Source organism: Crinia signifera, chromosome 1 (genome assembly GCF_055691185.1).
Source record: "Crinia signifera chromosome 1, ASM5569118v1, whole genome shotgun sequence".
In the NCBI taxonomy this organism is placed as follows: domain Eukaryota; kingdom Metazoa; phylum Chordata; class Amphibia; order Anura; family Myobatrachidae; genus Crinia; species Crinia signifera.
The window spans coordinates 150,610,243-150,632,967 of record NC_139217.1 but is presented as its reverse complement, the minus strand read 5'-3'; the positions used below and the strand labels follow the sequence as shown (position 1 = coordinate 150,632,967).

The window sequence follows — 22,725 nt, the reverse complement described above, 5'->3', positions numbered from 1 at the left end:
TACAAGTCTCATCATATCTTGCCACAGTTTTGCCATAACTGAATGCTAAAACTATGGCAAGGTATGCTGGGATGTGTAGTTTCACAACAGCTGGAGGGCCACAGTTTGAATATGCCTGCTGTAAAGATTTTGGCCTGTGATGGAACAGATGAAAAGACCAAGCCATGACCATTTTAAGGCACGTAAGTAGTTTAGCATTGCCACTGAGGGAAGAATAAGACTATTTACCTAGTTCAGAATAAATCAGAAGTTTTATTTTCCATGGTTGAAGTGCAAGCTATAAAACATAAATGCCATTTTAAATTGAAATGTCATCATATGAAAATAATGCACATTTTAGAGCATAATGAACTGGAAAACAACAATAATTACAAAACAAAAGAACCATAAGTACTACTTCAAACATAATTAAATTCAATGGCTCCAGAGTACCAGACAACAATTACCCGATTCAATAGTCATACGAGATAGCAATTCCATTACATTCTGATGAAAACATCAGGATAACTACTGTATGTATCATATGCTTTTAATTAGCCAATATTTTCTGGAAAATCATACTAAAAAGGTGAAATTAAAATGATGTGTGTATTTGTGGATACTGTATATACCTATGTATGTCCTATTTACATTTATTAGCAAGGCTGAACCTTCTTACACGTATGTGAGCTTATTGCTATAATTACACTTATGAAGAACAAAATTGAGACTATCTCTGAAATTAATTAATTTGGTTTTCTTTTTGTCACAGGATAATTAAAGCTCTCAACAGTAGGGTTCCTAAACTATCGTCAAGCAAGGTGGAAGAGTTAGCAGAACAAAGAGCAAACCTAGCATCTACGTGCTGTGTCATAAATGCACCTCCGGTGTATTGTAAAGAGATGGTAAGATTACATTAGCTAAATGCACCAGATCAATTACATTACAAAGCTACATGCATTCCATAATTACCCACTTCTACAGGCTTAACAATATGTTTTATCGGGGGAGCATTTTGGCTGGAAACAGGTGTCCTGTACAAGCAGATTGAAAGCAGCAGCAGCAACCACTGACTGTTACAGCATACTGTATTTCATCATTTATCATTTGGAATTATTAATTTCAATATTTTTGATTGGAGTAAACTGTAGCATACCCTGCTCATATGCATGCATGGTAACAATGGATCTGGAGGAGGCAGCGATGGTTATACTGTATGTTTTACAGAGAGAGAGGGTGCAAATGCACTATGCGATCATTACATTATAATATAATATATAATAAGAGGTTGTTGGTATATCATTGGCCAGTGATATTGGCCTGCCCATCAATCGTCCAGGACACCTCTTGTCGCGCAGGTCACTAACACTATGGGTCACCACCTGGGACGCAGGGAACCCCAAAACATAATCCAGCTAAGGACCCCCCCCCCCAAGGCATCACAATAAAGAATAGTGATAGTAAAGTGCTAAAATTATAAGTATGAAGGTCCCTACTATATGTTTGGAGGTAGAGAGTATGTGAAATAAAGAGTGCATACATAAATAATAAACAAACATGTAGTAAAAGTGACTGTATTTAAGTTGTGATGCCCTGAGACAGTCCAGCCAGAGCATCCGGGGGCCCCACACCCTCTCTCTCTCTCTCTCTCTCTCTCTCTCTCTCTCTCTCTTTCTCTCTCTCTGTGTAAACCATTTTATTCTCAGCAGACGGCACCTTTCATTACTGAGGGTGTGCAATTTAGAGCCACTTTTCCCTACCATGTATCTGTGTAGCAATACACACCTGAGGTTTGAGAATGCCTCATCTAGATTAGCACCCCTCCCCCACCACCCTCTATGTTTTTAAGCAGGGAACCAGCATGGACTGCACTGAGACAGAGGCATAATTCCAAGTAAGTCCTATTTATTTGTGCATAGTGTCAGAAAATTTGGGGTTGGCATCTGGGCGTGGGGCCCCCGGGCTGCTCTGGCTGGACTGTCTCAGGGCATCACACTTTTTACTACATGTTTGTTTATTATTTATTACTCTTTATTTCACATGCTCTCTACCTCCAAACACATAGTAGGCACCTTCATACTTACAATTTTACCACTTTACTATCACTATTCTTTATTGTGATGCCCTGGGGGGGTCCTTAGCTGGATCATGTTTCGTGGTTCCCTGCATCCCAGGTGGTGACCCCATAGTGTTAGGGACCTGCTCGACAAGAGGTGACCTGGACGATTGATGGGCAGGCCAATATCACTGGCCATTGATATACTAACAACCTCTTATTATATATTATATTGTAATGTAATGATCGCATAGTGCATTTGCACCCTCTCTCTCTGTGTAAACCATATTATTCTCAGCAGATGGCACCTTTCATTACTGAGGGTGTGCAATTTAAGCTGTGTACACACGATGGCGATATGGGCTGAAATCGCTGGAAATATGGTCACAGGCGACCATATTGCCAGTGATGGGAGTGTGCCCCAGCGATAAATCGCCGGGTGCGCGCTCCTGTTTTCAGCCCCATTCTAATCGCTGGTCGCAGGAGCTTGCTCCTGCGACCAGCTGATTACCTCTGCGGCTCCCCTGGCAAAGGTTCCTTCTCATCAGCGACCATCTCTGGTCGCTGATGAAAAGGAGACACTGGGCAATATATTGCTCAGCAATGTATTGCTAGCAATATATTGCTGAGCAATATATCTCCCCCTTGTGTACGGGGCTTAAGAGCCACTTTTCCCGTTATACTGTATGTGTCTGCCAGTAATACCCATATGCATGGTCCAAGCATTTATAAACAGTTGATAAGGCTTTTTCACTTTGCCATAGATACGTAGTGTCCTACCGACAGATAATGATTTTTCCAGAATTCTAGAATCAGGCAGGATATTTGTATCAAGTGATATTTTTAAATGGATATGGTGATCAACCACTGGTAAAGGTTTGTATATGTAAGGGCATCATTCTACTGTTTGGTTGTAGTACTTTCACAATGACAAATTGAATAAATTTTTGATACATTTTTAAAGCAAATACATGTGAATGTAAAGGTGGTCATACACTAGGGTGACTTCTCAGAGGGGAGAAGTTGCCAGCGATCCGTCTTGAACTGCCTGAGAACTTCCCGGGTAGCAGGAACTCATATAATATAATGTATGCAGTTCTTCTGCATTTAATGTATCCCATGTGATCCCAAACAAGCCTACCGGAGGCTTGGAGATGTTATATATCTATAATGCAGCCCGTGCGATCTTCAGGCTCCAATGTGATGCAATTTTGACCCTTTTATCTGATTTCTCGCCAGAATCCAAAGAACAGAGCCCAAATCCCCTAGAATCTCCCTAGTTTATGGGAACCTTTAGAGATAAATACTGTGGATGGACGGACGGACAGACGTGGTACATTTAAAAGATGGGAATCTACTTCTTATTTATTTAGCACCATCTATGGGCAACATTCCATCTTCAATAGAACTCACATCTTAGTCAATTTAACCCATAGAAAGAGTGAGATCGATAGATAGAGAGAGAGAGAGAGACAGCCAGCCAGACAGTTAGATAGATAGATAGATAGATAGATAGATAGATAGATAGATAGATAGATAGATAGATAGATAGATATGCACATTATGAAGGTTAACAAAGCAATTGAAATCCAGGGTACAATTTAATAATCTATTACCATGCTTTATAATTCTTTTTTTTTTTGTGGTTGAACTTTAATGAAAACTAATCAAGTATTTTGGATGCAGAAGGAATCATCTCCCTGCCTAATTTATCAGTTAATTAATTTGATTTATCTAGAGAATACCATAATGGCTAGATGAGAATTCACAGTGGTTCCAATAACATTATGTTAGTGATCATATGCCTTTTTTTTTTAACTCTCAGCTGAAGTCTGTAGATAATTCCTTCAATTATCTGTAAACTTTTTTCATGGAGTACAAATTGCATTTGTTATTGATAGAGTAACTGTATGTAAGGGTCCTTTTCTATTAAACATTTTACTAGCACCACATATTTTTAATTTGGAAGCGGGTAATATTAGATCCATGCCCTCAATTCAGCATGAAGGTTGTCATCAGAACAAGACACTTCGTAACCTGCTGTATCATCCCTCACTCCCCATAGAGGTGCAAAATACATTTTACAATAATTGACTTACAGTATACTGTGTCACGTGATGTGTGTTGTCATATAACACTGTGCCAAATTTGACAATTTTAACATATTAATGGTGAGTGTGCATTAGCCAATTAAAAGCAGGTGTCTTAGCAGGTGTACTGATATTAATTATTCCAGATAATACCCTGACCCGTTTTTGGACCACTAGCCTGTTTATCAGCAGGCGGGATTCAATTTCCCGCCTGCTGATCGCCGAAATGGGGCGTGTCTGTGAAAACGGTTGTGGATTGTGGAGATCCGTCTGTGATCTCGACAATCCACGGCCGTTTTCGGGCAAAAGGGGCCCAACTGCTTTTAGCCGGTCCATTCTGACGAGCTGCCTCTTCAATGCTGTTGGCAAAGACAGCATTGAATAAGTGCCCACCACTATTTCCCCTGTCAGAAATAGCGGCAAGGATGGAAAAACCCCCTTAAGGTGTATGTTACCAGCTCAGTAAGAAGAGTAAAATACACAGGAATCACACTTACAAACACAACCTACACATAGCAACTGTAAGGAAGGGGTACACAGATATAGAATATATTAATATACACTAAGAATTAAGGGAGGGAGGGAGTAGATTAAAAGATAAATAAGGAGAGGGGGAGGGGGAAGGGGTAAATAAATAAGAATAGGGTAAGAGAATTCGGATCCTGCATGTCTCTACTTTTGCGATTGGGCCAAGATGTGTAAACAAGATAAGATAAGATACTGAATAGCAGGGGAAAGCAAGGCTTGAGCCCATAGAAGAGATCTGTTCTGATACCCCTTAACATCACACCCAATCTTTTATTTTTTTTTGTGTTTATTCTTTTGTATTTAATTTTTTGTTTGTATCTATTGTCATTGTAATATATAATGTATCAAGATGATTGTATAAGATGAGAGATGACCATGATGTATATATGGATAAAAATATAATAAAAATCTATTTGATTAAAAAAAAGAAGAGTAATGTAAGGTACACACCAGGACGACCACCGTCGTCCACGACCGATAGACGACCATGGAACGATTTCCCTTGGACTTCCCGGGAGCTCCCAGGCAGTCCCCAGCAAACGATTAGCAAAAATTGTGTTTTTTTGGCGGAACGATCCAGATCCGATCCCGATGCGTCCGCGATGGTCGTTAAGACGGTCGGATCGCTGGTTTTTGTTTTTTTGCAAGAACACATGTGACCGTCGTCAGATTGGCCTTTGAAATTTGAATGAAGGGGCTGGACTAGCAGAGGGGGAGGACTAGCAGAGGGGGATAGGAATAGCAGCAGCCATTTTAAACCAGTGTATTTCTGCTTTGTTACTAGTGAGGCTTGGTTTATACCTGCTGAACGCTGGACATAGCTATTTACACATTGCTTTGTTTTGCCTGCCATTACAAAGTGTCTTTTAACCCTGCACTATGGAGAATGCAGTGATGGGTAGTCACCAGCAACAGTACCTGCTCTATTATGCAGTGTTGAAGCTCAGACGTCAGAGAGCCCAGCGCAGGAGAGAAAGATCATGCTGGACAAAGCAGTGGCTACTTCAGCGTCAGACTCGTTCGCACATGCCACTGCTCAGGGACATCAGGGAAAATAACCCAGACGATTTTCGTAACTTCTTGAGGATGGATGATGCCACATTCCAGGAATTGCTGCGTCTGGTGACTCCCCACATCGAGAAGCAGGATACCAAGTATCGCATGGCTATCCCTGCTGAGGAACGGCTGGTGGTGACCCTGAGGTTTCTGGCGACAGGACGGTCTCTTGCTGACCTAAAGTTTGGATCCCTCATCTCCCCGCAAGCTTTGGGCCTCATCATCCCGGAGACCTGCAAAGCCATTGTGAAGGTGCTGCAGTACCAGTATTGCAAGGTAAGGATGAAATATACACCGTACACTTTATTGTGCAAACAAAATATTTTTATTTATAATTTAGGCCTAGGACAGAAACAGGTTTTTTAGGCCTTTCATAGGTAAAACATGTAAAATAGTAAATAGATTTATTGTGTCAACACAAATATATTATAATACCATATATAAAAGATATTGTACAAAAACACTATATATAAATATTTAAGTATGTATGACCCAGTTTAAACTTTCCCAATAAGTACGGGCTACTGTGTGGCAGAGGATGTCTGCCGCAGATAAGTAAAGGCTGCGGCCCACATGGCGCATGGCGCAGATGCAATGGTCCTGGCCCCATTGATGTGCGCCGTACGACATGTGAGCAGTGGCCATCACATACCTGCAGCTGAGACCATGTCTGCCGCACAGTACCTCATACTATTGGCAAAGACAAAAGGGCAATAAATGGAGTTTGCTATCCAGATTGAGGAGAATCCTGTTCTCCCTCTGGTAATGCAGGTACAGGTAGCAGCATATAAAAATACAAAAAAACACACTCTGGTAACTTCTGGAACAGGCACTTACAACAGTAGGGATAAGGTACTGTGTGGCAGAGGATGTCTGCTGCAGATATGTAAAGGCTGCGGCCCACATGGCGCATGGCGCAGATGCAATGGCCCCCGCCCCATTGATGTGCGCCGTACGACATGTGAGCAGTGGCCATCACATACCTGCAGCTGAGACCATGTCTTCCGCACAGTACCCCATACTATTGGTAAAGACAAAAGGGCAATAAATGGAGTTTGCTATCCAGATTGAGGAGAATCCTGTTCTCCCTCTGGTAATGCAGGTACAGGTAGCAGCATATAAAAATACAAAAAAACACACTCTGGTAACTTCTGGAACAGGCACTTACAACAGTAGGGATAAGGTACTGTGTGGCAGAGGATGTCTGCTGCAGATATGTAAAGGCTGCGGCCCACATGGCGCATGGCGCAGATGCAATGGCCCCGGCCCCATTGATGTGCGCCATACACCATGTGAGCAGTGGCCATCACATACCTGCAGCTGAGTCCATGTCTTCCGCACAGTACCCCATACTATTGGTAAAGACAAAAGGGCAATAAATGGAGTTTGCTATCCAGATTGAGGAGAATCCTGTTCTCCCTCTGGTAATGCAGGTACAGGTAGCAGCATATAAAAAAACAAAAAAACACACTGTGGCCCTTGTGTGGCAGAGGATGTCTGCTGCAGATATGTAAAGGCTGCGGCCCACATGGCGCATGGCGCAGATGCAATGGTCCCGGCCCCATTGATGTGCGCCATACGCCATGTGAGCAGTGGCCATCACATACCTGCAGCTGAGACCATGTCGATGGTAAATGATAAAATAGCCTATTTTTTAAGACAGATCCTCAAAAACAGGAGACTCTGGATCTTCTATCAGTAAAGAACTGTAGAATTGATGGTACTGGGGGGGTTGAGAAGGCTGTGTAGGTGTTGACTGGGTATGTGTTGGAATTGTGCTCGACTAGCCTGCTACGGTGGCAGGCGGAGTAGGCACTGGTGATTCTAATGACAGTGGTGTGGCTGGTGCACTACCCATGCCAACTATTTTAGTGCCACTGTTGAGATACCCTAAACTGCCATAATACACCAACTCCATGCATAACTTTTCAAAAGTAAGTTGCTGGTCCAGAGCCATGTTGCGAACACACTCTGCCACATAAGTGAAGTAGTTGTCATGTTTGTCCGGGTTTCTTTGCAGGACTTGCTGTGCCCGCATCATAAATTCTTCATGTGCTGATGCTTCTCCTTTTTTTCCTTTGCCACGCATTTTTTTGGCACGGGGGAGTGGTGGAGTGGGTTCCAGGGTGGGTGGCGGAGTGCGTGCCGGAGTAGGAACTTCGCTCGATGTGCATGCATTATCAGATAGAACAGATAGGTCTGGGGTTGCAGGTGGGTAGTCACCAAGCTGTAAAGAAATTGAACATGTTTACTAATCAATTCTATTTACTTCTAATTTCAGTTCCCTACCAGCGTGAATGAATGGAAAGTCATCGCAGAGGAGTTTGAACAGCGATGGAACTTTCCAAATTGCGGTGGAGCCATTGATGGCAAACATGTCCGCATAGCCCAGCCTATCAATAGTGGTTCCTACTATTTTAATTACAAGGGCTATTTTAGCATTGTACTAATGGCTGTTGTTAATGCGAACTATGAGTTTATCTTCCTGGATGTAGGAAGGAATGGCCGTGCATCGGATGGTGGCACTTTCAAGGACACAAAGTTCTACGAAAGGCTCATAGCGAACACCCTTCACTTGCCGTCTGTCCAGGAAACTAAACAGGGGCTTAACTTTGTTTTTGTGGCTGACGAGGCTTTTGGCCTGCACGAGCATGTCATGAAGCCATATGCGCAAAGGGGCCTGAACCATGACAAAAGGATCTTTAACTACAGGCTATCCAGGGCACGGCGTGTTGTGGAAAATGCTTTTGGCATCCTGGCTAACCGGTTTCGCATTTTCCACACTGCCATTAACCTGAGGGTGGACAAAATTGACTGGGTTGTCACGGCGTGCTGTGTCCTGCACAATTTGCTCCGCAGAAAAGCCACACAGCAAAGGGCTACAGGCACAGCACTCCAAGAAGACCAAGAACTGCCAGAGGAGGTAGTGCAGATATCCTCCTTGCAAACCTCAACACAACACTACACAGGGAGTGCACGAGCCAAACAGGTGAGGGAAGAGTACATGGCCTACTTTAATGGGGAGGGCGCTGTGGATTGGCAGGAGGAATCAATTAGATAGCCAAAAAAATAGACTCACCGATGCAGACTGCGAATTCTCCTCCTCCTGCGCCGTGACTTCTTGGTTTTCATGTTAGACCATCAGGACTACTCCTGTCCTCATCGACTCCTGGCTGAGGGTGAATGTCAACCGATCATAGTACCAGAGCGATGTTTGATACATCTCCTCGACTCCAGCACCAGATTTCTTTGCAGCCTCCACCTTCTTGTGTTCCTTTAAGAACACCGTGCGCAGATTCTGGATGCGTTTCCTCACCCATTCAACATTGGCCTCTGGGTGAAATGGAAGACTGTAGCGTGCCAAGTCCTCCAAGGCTTGGTTTCTTTTCATTTTGTTCGAATACTCCTTGGATTTTGTTCTCCACAGGCATTCGTGTGAACGATATTTTTCAATAAACCCTTCCAAAAACTCTTGTTCCTTTGCGTTGGACATTGGGACTGTAAAAAGATAAAACCATTTTAGTTGTTATAGGGTACTTATGTAATATCTGGGCTCCCGTTTTTCTTATGAGACCGTGTCCCCTCGCGGGGCTCGCTGCGCTCGCCACGCTTCGGGCACGGTGGCTCGCTGCGCTCGCCACACTATATAAAATCAACTCCATGCGTATTTGGATAGTAGGGGTATGAAAAAATGGGGTTCATTTAACATGGGAGCCCAGATAATACATAAGTACCTTAAATTTTTATAGTTATAGTTATATCCATGTTATGTTTAATATTTAAATTTTTATAGTTATAGTTACCAGTTTACCTAGTTCTTATTCTGTTTTAAGTATTTAAAATGTTAATAAACTTTTATGAAAACCACTATACATTTTATTGTGCAGATTGCCATTCACACACACAGGTGAATGGGGCCTAGCAGAGAGGAGTGCATGGAATACTGCAATGGTGGACAATGGTTATATGTATATATCTATATATACACAAACACAGGTGAATGGGGCCTAGCAGAGAGGAGTGCATGGAATACTGCAATGGTGGACAATGGTTATATGTATATATACACACATGGGGCCCACCCGAGCAAACAGTGACATGGTCGGGTGCACGGTTTCCAAAACAGTGCTCTATAGACACTATATACATTGGTGGCAACAGTGGGCATGCATAGGAGAGCATTGGGAGTGCAAACATACCAGGTTGTTGTTCTGGGAGATGAGACAAGAAGGAGAGTCCAACTGCTGCGCCAGCGCTGTTTGCTATGTGGAAAAACATGGCGCCGGGGGAGTGTTTAGGAAATGCCACTCAAATAGGCTGGATCAAACGACGGACGCACCGACGGACGGACGACGGAGGCGGCAAAAAACACTCATGATCTGCATACGATTGACGGTCGGTCGGCCTGGGATTGCCGGATCCTACCTGCAGCACGTAGGACCAAAGATGCGACCAAACGAGTGGCGTGTACGCGCATTGGATCGGAATCGGATCAAATAAATGGCAAAAACACACGATAGTACATACAATCTGCATACAACCGGTCGGAATTGGATCTAAATTGACAGAATCGGGCCCTTGTCGTCCTGGTGTGTACCCAGCATAAAATACATACAGTACATAGTAAAAAGACAAACTTGCAGAACAGTTGAACACAGGCTGGAAGATGGCATCCCCAAATGAGGGTGCAGTATATTTATGCATCCTCCATACTCTCTTATACTAAAGGCATCAATAAAAATCACAGAAAAAGCAACCTGGAACAAGGCAATCTGAAACCAACTGTCCTGCTGAATCTGCCAGTGTCTTCAAAAACTTAAAATCGATGGATCTGGGTGACAGTGTATTTTGAACCATTGGCGGATTTAGGGGGGGGGGCACCCGGGCACGTGCCCCCCCTGTAATTTCTAAGTTTTTTTTTTCCCCGGGCCGCTTGCGTTAACAGGGACAGCCGGCCCGTCACCATCGCCGCCGCCAGGAACAACTTTATATGCGCAGAGAGCCGGGGGCTGCCCGGCTCGCTGTATTCACACAGTGCTGCACGTCTATTTGAAATCTCGCGCTGCCGCTGCAGCAGCGCAGGATTTCAAATAGCCGGGGGTCCGGAACGTGCAGCCCTGTATGAATACAGCCGGACACAGACAGCCCCCGGCTCCGGCGGCCGGGTATGAAGGACACCCACAGGGAGTCCGGCGGCTGCACCATCATCCCCCCTCTCCCGGCCCTTACCAGCCAGGCAGAAGTGTACACTAGGCAGTGTCACTGGCAGCAGCTGCTTTAAATGCCCCACAGCCCCACTGAAAGAAAGAGCCATCCTGACAGACAGTACCAACGGTGAGTTACTCCTGGGTCCCAGAACCCCTTTCTCACCATTTTGACAATCTTTGCCTAAACTGAGTCACATGTGTATGAATATTCATGTAAGCATATTTATATGTGTAGGTATATATGCATATGTATGCGTGTGCAGGTATATATGTATCAGTATATATGCATATGTATGTACTGTAGGTATATATGTACTGTATGTTTATATGTGTGTAAGTACAGTATATGTCACATCTGTATGTCCGATGGTTGGAATGCCAGGGGTCAGTACTGACACAAGCGTCCTAATGGAGAGAATTCCTCCCCCTGCACCTCTAACCCACCCTTCCCTCAGCCTAAGGCTGGTTTTACACACTCCGGCTCCCGCGCGGCCAGAGAGCCGTGCCGCACACAGTAGATTATCATGGAGGGGATGGCCACAGCCCGGCAGCCGTCCCTTCCAGTGGCAGGGTCCGGCTGCAACCGTGCGGCCGGGCCATGGCCGTCCCGTGTGAATGGACACAATAGTGTCCATTCACAACTAATGTGTGCGGCACGGCTCCCTAGCCATGCAGGATTTCACCGTCCGGCAGGAGCCGGAGTGTGTGAAACCAGCCTAAAGGTACCCATACACAGAACGTTTTGTACTGTGAAGCGATGCGCTCTCCTGTGCATCGCACGGTACAAAAAGTTTGCTGCTTGTACTTTTTTAACTAGATCGCATTGCATCTAGTTCAAAACGCACGGTGCGCATCGTGTATAGGTAGCCTAACCCTCCTCACTGGGGCTTAACCCGAACCCTCTCCACTAGGGCTTAAACCGAACCCTCCCCAGTGTATGGGGACCCAAGATTTCTATGCAAATGAATGATATTTGCGGTCCCAGTCCGGGTGCGGGTTAAGCTTAGCCGATCCTCCGGGTCCAGGGGGTGGCAAAAAATATTGTGCTTAGGGGCGGCCTGAACCCTAAATCCAGCCCTGGGGCCACCCTGTATTTTTAGCAGCCTGTGGTGTCTTCCTGTTATTATACAGAGGGAGCAGCCTGTGGTGTCCTGTTCTTTTAATACAGCCTGTGGTGTTTGTTCATTTTATGCAGGGCAGCAGGCTTTGGTGTCCTCTTGTTATTATGCGGTGGGAGGGGGCGAGCTGCCTGTGGTGTCCTGGTATAGTTATACAAGGGGAGCAGCCTGTGGTGTCCTGTTGTTTTTATACAGGGGAGCAGCCTGTGGTGTCCTGGTATTATTATGCAGGGGAAGCAGCCTGTGGTGTCCTGTTATTCTTATAAGACAGGGGAAGCAGCATGTGGTGTCCTGTTATTATACAGAGGGAGCAGTCTGTGGTGTCCAGTTATCTTTTATTTTATTAATGCATATTTTTTAACCAAAAAACCTCTATTTAACGATACGCTGTTACTTATGGGCCAATGCTCTGGACTTGCCCCCCCAGACTAAAAGTTGCCAGCCCTCATGGCAACAAGCATGTATTCCCCCTTGGCAACAAGCATAGAACTCCTGGCAACGGGCATATAATCCCACATGGCAATGAACATATAATACCACATGGCAACGAACATAGAACCCCTGGCAACGAGCATGTAGGTAAGCAGCATTTATGTAGCATAATTTCTGATAGGCATTACGGTGTTAGGCATAATACGTTATGGACATTATTGTGTGTGACTTAATGTGTAATGGGCATTACGGTGTAAATTTTTGATGGGCGCATTCGGAGCGCAATGTCCCTGTTTGTGGAATTTATTGTGCATTTTATCTCACTCCGTGTGGCATTATGTGAATTTTGGCTCAATCCGTGTGGCATTATATGAATTTGAATTTGGGCTCATTCCCTATAATTGGGTCTACTATTTTGTTGCATAATGTGTAGAAGTGGTATATGGTGTGGTACACTACACTCAAGGAACGCCCCCTTACACGTGGCCACACCCCCTTTTCCAAACCGCACGCGCACAACTGCATCCTTCATGCTTGACGCCAAGTTGGGCCTGTGTACTTTAAAGGCCAGGGCCTATTTATAATCCCACTCCTGCCCTCTCTCTGCTCTCCTCCTCTATCTCTATCTCCCCACTCTCTGAACGGGCACACTGGCGCTGCTATCACCAAAACACCACCACCCCCCCCTGAAACATAGTGCCCCCCCTGTCATTTTCTCCTGGATCCGCCCCTGTTTTGAACGAACATACTGTTTTTGCTTTAGTCCCATTCTAATGCTCATTCAATTTCTATAGCTTATGCTGCAATCCCTGGTGGGCCTTCTAAACATCGAGTGTTATATAGTTCCCATAGTGTAGGACTTCTGTAGGAAGATACAGTAGATGGAAATCTTGGCAGTGGAAAAGCCTTTTTATCTAGTTCTGTTGTCCAGAGAGGTTATGTATTACCTGTTGGTATGCTTTTTATTTTTATTTTTTATTTTAACTGATGATTTGGCCACCTGCTGTGGTGGTCTTGCCATGCATTTGCCACCAGCTTTGTGGTTTTCAGTGGTTATTTTGATAGGGGACAGTGTGTAGGCATGCAGATGGTCTTACAGTTCATTGAACCTAATCATTTGGTACTTAGGAGCCTTGAGGCAAACAATGCTTACTATACAGTGCCAAGCAGAGATTGAGATTGCATAGCTGAAAAATGCTTGTGCTAGATGCTCTTCACATGCGCTTGTCTTTTCCATCCCATCCCATTCAACTTATCAAGCAAGCATTATTATTAGATGAATATTCATCATGTGCAGTGGCGCAAGCAGGAAGGGTTTCTGAGTACTCAGAACCCCCCAGGAGGCTGAATGCTAAGGGTCCCCTATTTCCATGGGTACAAGAATTTTAAAAATCGGCCCTTGGGAACCGGAGATATCTGACTTCAAAGCAGTGGTCCCCATCCAAGCCTGTTAATTGCTCTTCCCAGTCAGATATTTCAGGTTCTCTCTGACTTACAGTTTTTCTGAGGATATATTCCAAAACCTGGGACTCTCCCACTTTGAAGGACACTAGTAGTTTGTGTCTACTGTTCCCAGAACCAGAGATATCAGCCTTCCAGCAGATGATTACTGCTCCAGCTCCACACACCTGGTATGTAGTTTTATATACTCTTGGCAGATTGCTCGGCCTCCTGAACTCTGATCACCTAGTCTCCAATACCATTTGGTAGGTGGGATTCTCTAGTTTATAATTCCATTAAAACCTAAGAAATCTATTTCCGGGAACTGGAGATATCTGCAGTCAAGCAAGCTGTCCTCCCACCAGAAAATGATGGATAATAAGCCCACTCCCTTATACACCCCTCCTCTGCATATTAAACATCCTTTACCACCCTGGAAGTTATGTATCAGGGCCCCTTCATTCAGCCCAATGCCCCATTCTTCCACCCCATCTCCCACCATCTGTGCAGTAAAGGGGTAATTAATGTGTGTGTGTGTGTGTGTGTGTGTGTGCGTGTGTGTATGTATATATATATATATATATATATATATGCAGGGGTCACAGGTGGGCACTCCAAATAGTAAAACACAGTCCCGGTGTCAGGCACATAAAGGTTGATGATAAAAGCACTTACCCCCCACGACGTGAGGAATTGGAGCCGGCACACGGAGTTGAAGAATAGGTGATTTAATGTATCAGCAACATGTAGACAGTAACAGCTGTATCCCCGGGAATACAGCTGTTACTGTCTAAGTGTCCATCTCTGTGCTTTGCTCCGCCCCTCTGGAAACCCCATCTGAAAATCCTGCGTTTGCCCCTGATGTGCAATGAAAGCATTAGATATTCTGGTGTAATACTTTGCTTACAGTGATTTTCTACTTGTGGATACATCCCAATCAACTTCTGCAGAGTCCTGACAACTTGCAGCGATCTTTACCTCCAATGATGCAATGTACATTAAACTACTACCTATTCCCATGGACTTTAAAGTCCATTTTTGCATACTTTCAAGGGAGATTGCAGACATTGGGGCAGATGTATTAAGCCTGGAGAAGAGTTAACTGGAGGTAAAGTGGAGATAAAATGTAAGGAAATAATGCACCAGCCAATCAGCTGTGTTTGAAATATGACAGTTGGGAATGATTGGCTGGTGCTTTATCTCCTTTCACTTTATCTCCAGTTTATCTCTTCTCCATGCTTAATACATCTGGCCCACATTCCCTTAATGGTATTAAGCCACTTAAGATACTATCCATCGACACATAAACAGCATCTGCAGGTCTACCCACAATCGGTGAGATATTTGTAGGTCACAAACCTTTACTCCTTGTGGAAGACATAAACTAAAAAGGTATGTATCCTACTAAAAAGAAAAGGTTTTTGTCCTTATGTTTTATTGGCCTAAACCATAAACATTTTCTTACATTTAGGAATGATTGCTTAAAATAGGATTGAAGCACAGCAAATTTGACCACCATATCATATATGATATACTGCTGAATCATGTTCCCTAAATGATGTTTTTGTTGAGTTACCTGGCGATGGCCTTCACTCATCCATTTATGGGCTATCAATCTTCCTTCTTGATCTGCTGTCATCATATTGTAGATGGTTTAATAATATGTATAACATACAACCTTCTGAATTTATAGTTATGAAATAAATATATATATCTTCGACGATCGGAAGTCCAATCAACAGTTCTTTTGATAACAAATTGTGCCAAAAATTCATTTTTATTGTGTATTTTATTATTACTCATTGAGCATCTTTTATTATTAAATAAGATTGTTACTTTTAAATGTGTTAATTCATGTCTGGAAGCGCACCCTGATCTTTTTCCCTTTCTTTATATATATATATATATATATATATATATATATATTTCCAGTGTCGCCCGGCACTCCACAAAAAGGTGACTTGTATTAATTACCCGGTGCCTTCCTTTCTGGACCCGTGGGTCCCGGTATGTAGGAGGTATAGATCAGGCGGCACTCTCGGATTTAAGTGAAAGCAGGAAACATGTTTCGGGCTATTGGGGTTCCCTGAGGATGGGCAATAGCCCGAAACATGTTGGAGTAATAAAACACGTTTCCTGCTTTCACCTAAATCCGAGAGTGCCGCCTGATCTATACCTCCTATATATATATATATATATATATATATATATATATATATATATATATATATATATATATATATTTCTATAGCACTAGAAGGATGTGATATTGCAATTTGAGTGCTTTAATTCCAGCGCTGTTTTCTATAATGTTTTAATTTATTTTTAGATAACCAAATTAATCGGAAAGACATGTACTCAGGAATCATGCATCCTATAAAAGGTATCTGCATATCTATTTATTTTTGCATATTTAATAAAATTTGCACTAGATCTGGTTGAAAAATGTGAAACCTCTTATTAAACAACAATGACTGCACAAAACCCTCTAAAGTGCTAACTTTCCATTCTTATTGCCTCTAGACTATGGGGTACATTTACTAAAGCTTCTAATAATTAAAAGAGGTTATGTTACCCATAGCAACGTAGTGTTCTCCCCAGCGCTGTTTTTTCAGGTGCTCCTCCCTTCATGATGCACCCTGCCATCTGGCATTCCCCTGGTCGAGCAGAGTGGTGCTCTTGGCCAGGCAGAGCGGTGGACAACCCTGTTAGTAAGGTGCTAACCAACTGGTAGTATGGTGCTTCCCATCCCCACTTATAGGTGGTCCCCAGCTTCTCCATGCGATGTAACACTGAGTGAAAGTGTGCCCAGTGTGAGTGTACCATTCTCTGAGGTGATCCCGCACTGTGCACCCTTCCAGAGTAAGACGGAGACTGCTCAACTTGCTGAGAGAGGCCGTCTCTATTAGTAACAGTGCGTCCTGGCGTCCCGACAGCTATCCCGAAATGTCAATCACCGCCACAAGCGTTCCCTTTTTTAAACATGTTACCTCAAACCATATTTGTATCATAATTTTTTTGTAAGGATATCAATATGCTTCTCCCAAGTATGTTTAAATTGTTCTACTGTATTTGCCACCTCTGATGGGAGGCTATTCCCCTTATCTACTACTCTTTCTGTGAAGTAATTTTTCCTCAAATTTCCCCTGAATCTTCCTCCCTCTAGTTTCAGTGCATGTCCTGGTGTTCTATTGCTCCTCTTCCTGTCAAGAATGTCTCCAACCTGTACCTTGTTAAAACTATTGATATATTTGAAAGCTTATATCATGTCCCCCCTTTCCCTTCTCTGCTCTAAGCTATACATATTAAGATATTTTAGTCTTTCCTGGTACGTTCTGTGATGTAGGCCATGCAACATTTTAGTTGCCCTTCTTTGTACAGTCTCTAATGTATTTATATCCTTCTGGAGATATGGCCTCCAGAACTGAACACAGTACTCTAGATGAGGTTGTACCAATGACCTATACAGTGGCATTATTACTTCTTCCTTTCTACTGCTGATACCTCTCCCTATGCAACAAAGCACCTAACTTGCCTTCTCCATTGCTTTGTTACATTGCCTACCTGCCTTTAAGTCCCCTGAAATAGTGACAACTTCCTTGTAGAGATGAGAAACTCTGTAAAGGATTCTTTGGCAGAGTGGAGGAACTTGGAAGGAGTGCAGGAGAAGTGGGGGAAATTAAAAAGTGCAAAACTAAAAGCAACAGAGCTTTGTGTCAAAAGAGTTAGGAAAAACACAAGGAAAAGGAAGCCACTGTGGTTTGCGAAAGAAGTAGCAAGTATTGTGAAAGCAAAAAAGTTGGCCTTTAAGGAGGAGAAAATGGCTCAGTCAGTGGGAAAGGGGGGGAACACTTTTTTTAGGTATATATGTGAAAGGAGAAAAACAAAAAGTGGAATAATAAGACTAAAGATAGAGAGTGGAAGTCCTCTTGTGGGGGACAATGTAATAGCAGATCATAATAATTATTATTTCTGCTCAGTATTCACTGCAGAAAGATAGGGGAAGGGGCCACAGTTAAGTTGCAAGTATAGTCAGAAAACTGAGGGAAAAACAAGTACATTTACAGAGGAAAAAGTCTTCACAGTACTCTAAAAACTGAAAGTGGATAAATCAATGGGGCCAGATGGCATACATCCAAGGATACTAAAAGAGCTTAAGGGGATCTGGTAAAACCAATAACAGAATTATTCAACCAGTCACTAGCTACTGGAGTAACCTTGGGGGGGACTGGAAAACAGTGAATGTACTCCCACTGCACAATAGTGGAAGCAAGGAAGAGGTAAGCAACTATCGACCAGTGAGCCTTACATCAGTAGTAGGGAAATTGATGAAAACACTCTTAAAACAAAGAGTTGTAGAATATCTCAAAACCAGTAATTTACAGGATCCGAAACAGAATGGGTTTACTGGGTGAAGATCATGTCAAACAAATCTTATTGACTTTTTTGACTGGGTGACTAAAGTAATAGATCAAGGTGGGGCTGTAGATGTAGCTTATCTAGACTTTAATAAGGCTTTTGACACTGTCCCACATCGCAGACTGTTAATTAAACTTGAAAGCTTGGGATTGGATTCTAAGATAGTTGAATGGATAAGATCATGGTTGCAGGACATAAAATAGAAAGTTGTAGTAAATGGAGTACAGTCAAAGGAGGGAAAGGTTACAAGTGGAGTAACCCAGGGATCTGTACTTGGACCAGTGCTTTTTAATATCTTTATTGGTAATTTTGCAAATGGAATTGAGGGTAAAATGTGCCTTTTTACAGATGACACAAAGGTATGCAACAGGGTAGACAAATCAGGAGGGGCAAAACAAATGATTGATGATCTAGGTAGATTAGAGGAATGGTCAAGAGCATGGCAACTATAGTTTAATACCAAAAAATGCAAAATCATGCACGTGGGTCTCAAAAATCCAAATACTAAATATTTAAACTGTAGTTACCATGTTCTTGACCATTCCTCTTGTAACGTTTCCCTCCTTTGACTGTACTCAATTTACTACAACTCTTTGTTTTCTGTCCTGCAACCAAGATCTTATCCATTCAACCATCTTAGAATCCAATCCCAAGCTTTCAAGTTTATTTAACAGTCTGTGATGTGTAAATAAACTGTATAGTGTTGCACCACTAGCCCCGCTGTCGCCCTCACAGACTCCAGCTCCAAGTCGGCATGGCTGTCTAGACTTATTCATCCCTCCATTGTTTCATCCATCATCTGGAATAATAAGTACCTGCACCATCAGTGGCGTAACTAGAAATTTTGCTCCCCCAGCCCAAAAAAATCTGGCGCCCCCCTCCCATTTTTTGGAACCTATAGCATTCCATAAAGGGTGTGTGGCAATGCTTATTAGACAATATGCCACACACTGTAATGTCTATTACATATTATACTACACACCATAATGACCCTTACACATTATTCCCCTTACCATAAAGCCCATTACACATTATGCCACATATTGTAATGTCCATAACACATTATGCCACACAAAGTTATGCCACATTATGCCACAACGTAATGCCCATTGCACATTATACCACACACCTTAAAGTCAATTACACATTATGCCACACACCGTAATGCCCATTACAGAATATAACACATTATGCACACATGGTGAAACCCGATATATATTGAATGAGGTCAGCTTCCAGGCAATCAGGTTGCTGGTGTTCAGTATATAGACACTGGCATCCCAACTGCCATTAGAACACTGAAACTGGAACATTTAAACACATCAGGATGCCAACACCGGAATGCCAACAGCCAACAATTAGCCGTAAGTATGCTGGAACGGGTTAGGGAGAGGCCAAGGTGGATTAGGGATAGGCAGTACTGGGGGTAGGGAGGGGTATGGTTAAATATCAGCTGGAGCAGGGGCAAGAAGGAGGATGGGGCAGGCAGTGCAGAGGCTAGGGAAGGGGTATAGCAGCTACTAGGTTTAGAAGTGTACATACATTGCACTTTAGGCTGCCATATTGAAAGTTATTTCCAGTGCTGCTGCAGGCACCATTGACACCACCTCTATACCCCATGCACGGCCAGCAGCAGGAACCGGGGCAGCCTCTGGGAAGGGAGCACCATCCTGGCACACAAACATATGAGGGTGCCCTAAATGAGCGCCAGTTACCCCATCTCCTGACCCGAAACCAAGCAAAACACATCTTACCAGATGCTAGAACTGCAGTCAGGAGAGGACACTGAAGCGCGGGGATGGCAGTGGGTCACAACCATTATCTTGAAGGTCACGACGGGTGCTTTGTAATGGTCGCTCCTCCTGGGCTCTGCGCGTGTGAAAGCTTGGTTGGTCTCTAGGACAGGAAGGGTGGAGTCTGCACTGCAGCAGAAAGTTCTGCTGCCCAGGAGACACGCTGCTGCTGTGGGAGATGAAAAAGGATGATCATAGGTCAGGGTGCTCTGGTGCTGCTGCCAGCAACTCAGGGCAAACAATTGGGGTGCAGGAGCATAACTAGAACCTTGTGGGTCCCATTGCAAAATATAAAAAGGGTCTGATTCTCTCTCTCTCTGACACTTTCTTTTTCTTTCCGTCACTGTCTCTTTATTTCTCTCTCCTTTACACCCCCACTCTCTCCATAGCGTTTCGCTGTCTCGCTCCGCTCTTTCCTTCATACTCACCAATCGGGATTCTAGCTGTCAGTATTATGGCATTGGCATCCTGACTCATTTGAAGTTCAGCGGCCGCTCTTCTAAAGGCATTAGGGATGCTAGTGTCACTATACTGAATGCTGGCATCCAGGGACCATGGGCTAATAGATACCAGACACACAGGACATACATGCACACATACCATATATACAGACACACATCACAAACACGCACATATACCATACAGACACACATCATATACACGCACATACCATACATATATACAAACAAGACATACATGCACACTACAGTAATCACACGCATGCCATACAGACACGCACACACACGCGCACATATCATTCACACACAGTACATAAAAGCACACATACCTTAGACACAAAGGACATACACGGACACACACATGGCATACTGGTACAGATACCATACATGCACACACACAGCATATTTACATACACACACACACACACACATACACATACAACCACAGATACCATACAACATGCACACATACAGCATATTTAGAAACATACACAAGCTATAGACACACAGAGCATACACAAAAAGTATACATACATACACACATACAGCATATTTACAAACACCAATACTAAAGCAAATAACCCCCACAAGCAATGGAGGGCACCCAGTTTCCATATACCCAGTCCTCCCCCTTCCCACTGCAGCTACCAAGACATAGTACTCACTGGGCCAGCTTACATTAATGGTGCCCACACTTTTCTTCTCCTGTCCATGCCCCTGCAACTGGCACCCACAACAAGGGACACAAACCTGTAAAATCAGCATGTCACCCATTCATAGCTCCGTCTATCAGGCAGCCCCATGTCCTGGAGACAGAGAGAGGAGCTTCCTGACAGCCGAGGAGCTCAGCTCAGTGTGCGCTGCAGCGCCATCTACAGGCGGCTCAATAGTATTTACCCAGCTTCCTCCCAGCAGAGCACTGAGCACGCAGAGCTTGCACGGCTTTGAGAGTGCCGTGACCCTGCTGCGCCCCAGTGGCACCGGCTCCCCCCGCGACGGCTGGGGCTGCCTAGCCATAGCTACGCCACTGTGCACCATACATTGTGTACACCTACCTGTTAACTCTGTGCTTATTACAGTAAACATTCCTGGTTAAGCTCCAAAATTGGTGTTGCCTAACTCTGCCAACAAACCCAGCCAGCAGGTCCGTGGCTATTGTAAAACGCCTTCTGGCTCAGCCACAAGCTAAACAGAGGTTGGGGTCCTGCAGCTAATTAGGAGCAGCAGTGGTGGCTCCTGATTGGCTGTCATTCCGTGAGCTCTGCACAGAAACAAAATAACTCACCCAATTGTAACTCTCTCTGCACGTGTTACATCAGCTCCACCTGCAGTGCACATGGTTTTGTCCATTAAATAGCTATGCACCTTAAAAGTGACTGACTGAACAAATAGGCACATTGACACACACTGTCATATTTGAAGGTGTGTATTTAGTATGCAGTTTGGAAATGACCTGTAATGTCTTCTATCAGTTAAGTAACTCCAGGAACTTTAAGTATAAAAGTCAGTGTTTGAAGGGACTGATAGATCCAGGTAAAGAAGGGAAAATGGAATAAGGTAGAAAGCAGAAGTGTTTATAATAACTTTCATCTGAAATTTAAATATGTCAAAAATCTTTTTTTTTCTGATTAGTATTGCCACTGTAGGTCTCATTTTACTGCGTATATATTAACAGAGAGAAGCCTAACTGGGTACTTTGTGCAGGATTTTAAACTGTCTTTAATGAAATCATGTATTTTGACATTTAACCCAATGTACTGCACCAGAGATGTGTAACTATATAAATGAATTATTAATTTCCTTTGTAATAATAGTACAATTCTAAATGTGAGAGCAGTTGTCAGGTTCTCACAGATTTGGATGATAGAGTTGAACATGCAGTGAAATGAGGTCCTTTGACATTGGGCTGCAAGCTTGAATCTAATGATCAATTCATCCACTACACTCCCATTATTTATGAATTAAGGGGAGTGAGATTACTATTGTGAGTGCTGGATTCTCTGGGGGTTTTAAAAAAAAAATTTTTTAAGAAATTAGGTCAACATCCGCTGTACCCCAATCTAAGAATCGTGACAGTGGTGGAATCCTGCATGTCTCCATGTGCGCATGTGTGTGTGAGTGTGTGCGTGTGAGTGTATGCATGTGTATA

General features: G+C 43.5%; 1 protein-coding gene across 1 annotated transcript in view; it reads left to right on the top strand.

The window, feature by feature from the left end:
• GC (GC vitamin D binding protein) overlaps nt 1-22,725 on the top strand; it is a 122,307-nt gene that overhangs the window by 97,243 nt on the left and 2,339 nt on the right. The window contains exons 11-12 of the mRNA XM_083174641.1: nt 752-884; nt 16,236-16,289. Of these exons, the coding sequence (XP_083030767.1) occupies nt 752-884; nt 16,236-16,286 (184 nt within the window). The 3' untranslated portion in view covers nt 16,287-16,289. The remainder of the gene's footprint in view (nt 1-751; nt 885-16,235; nt 16,290-22,725) is intronic.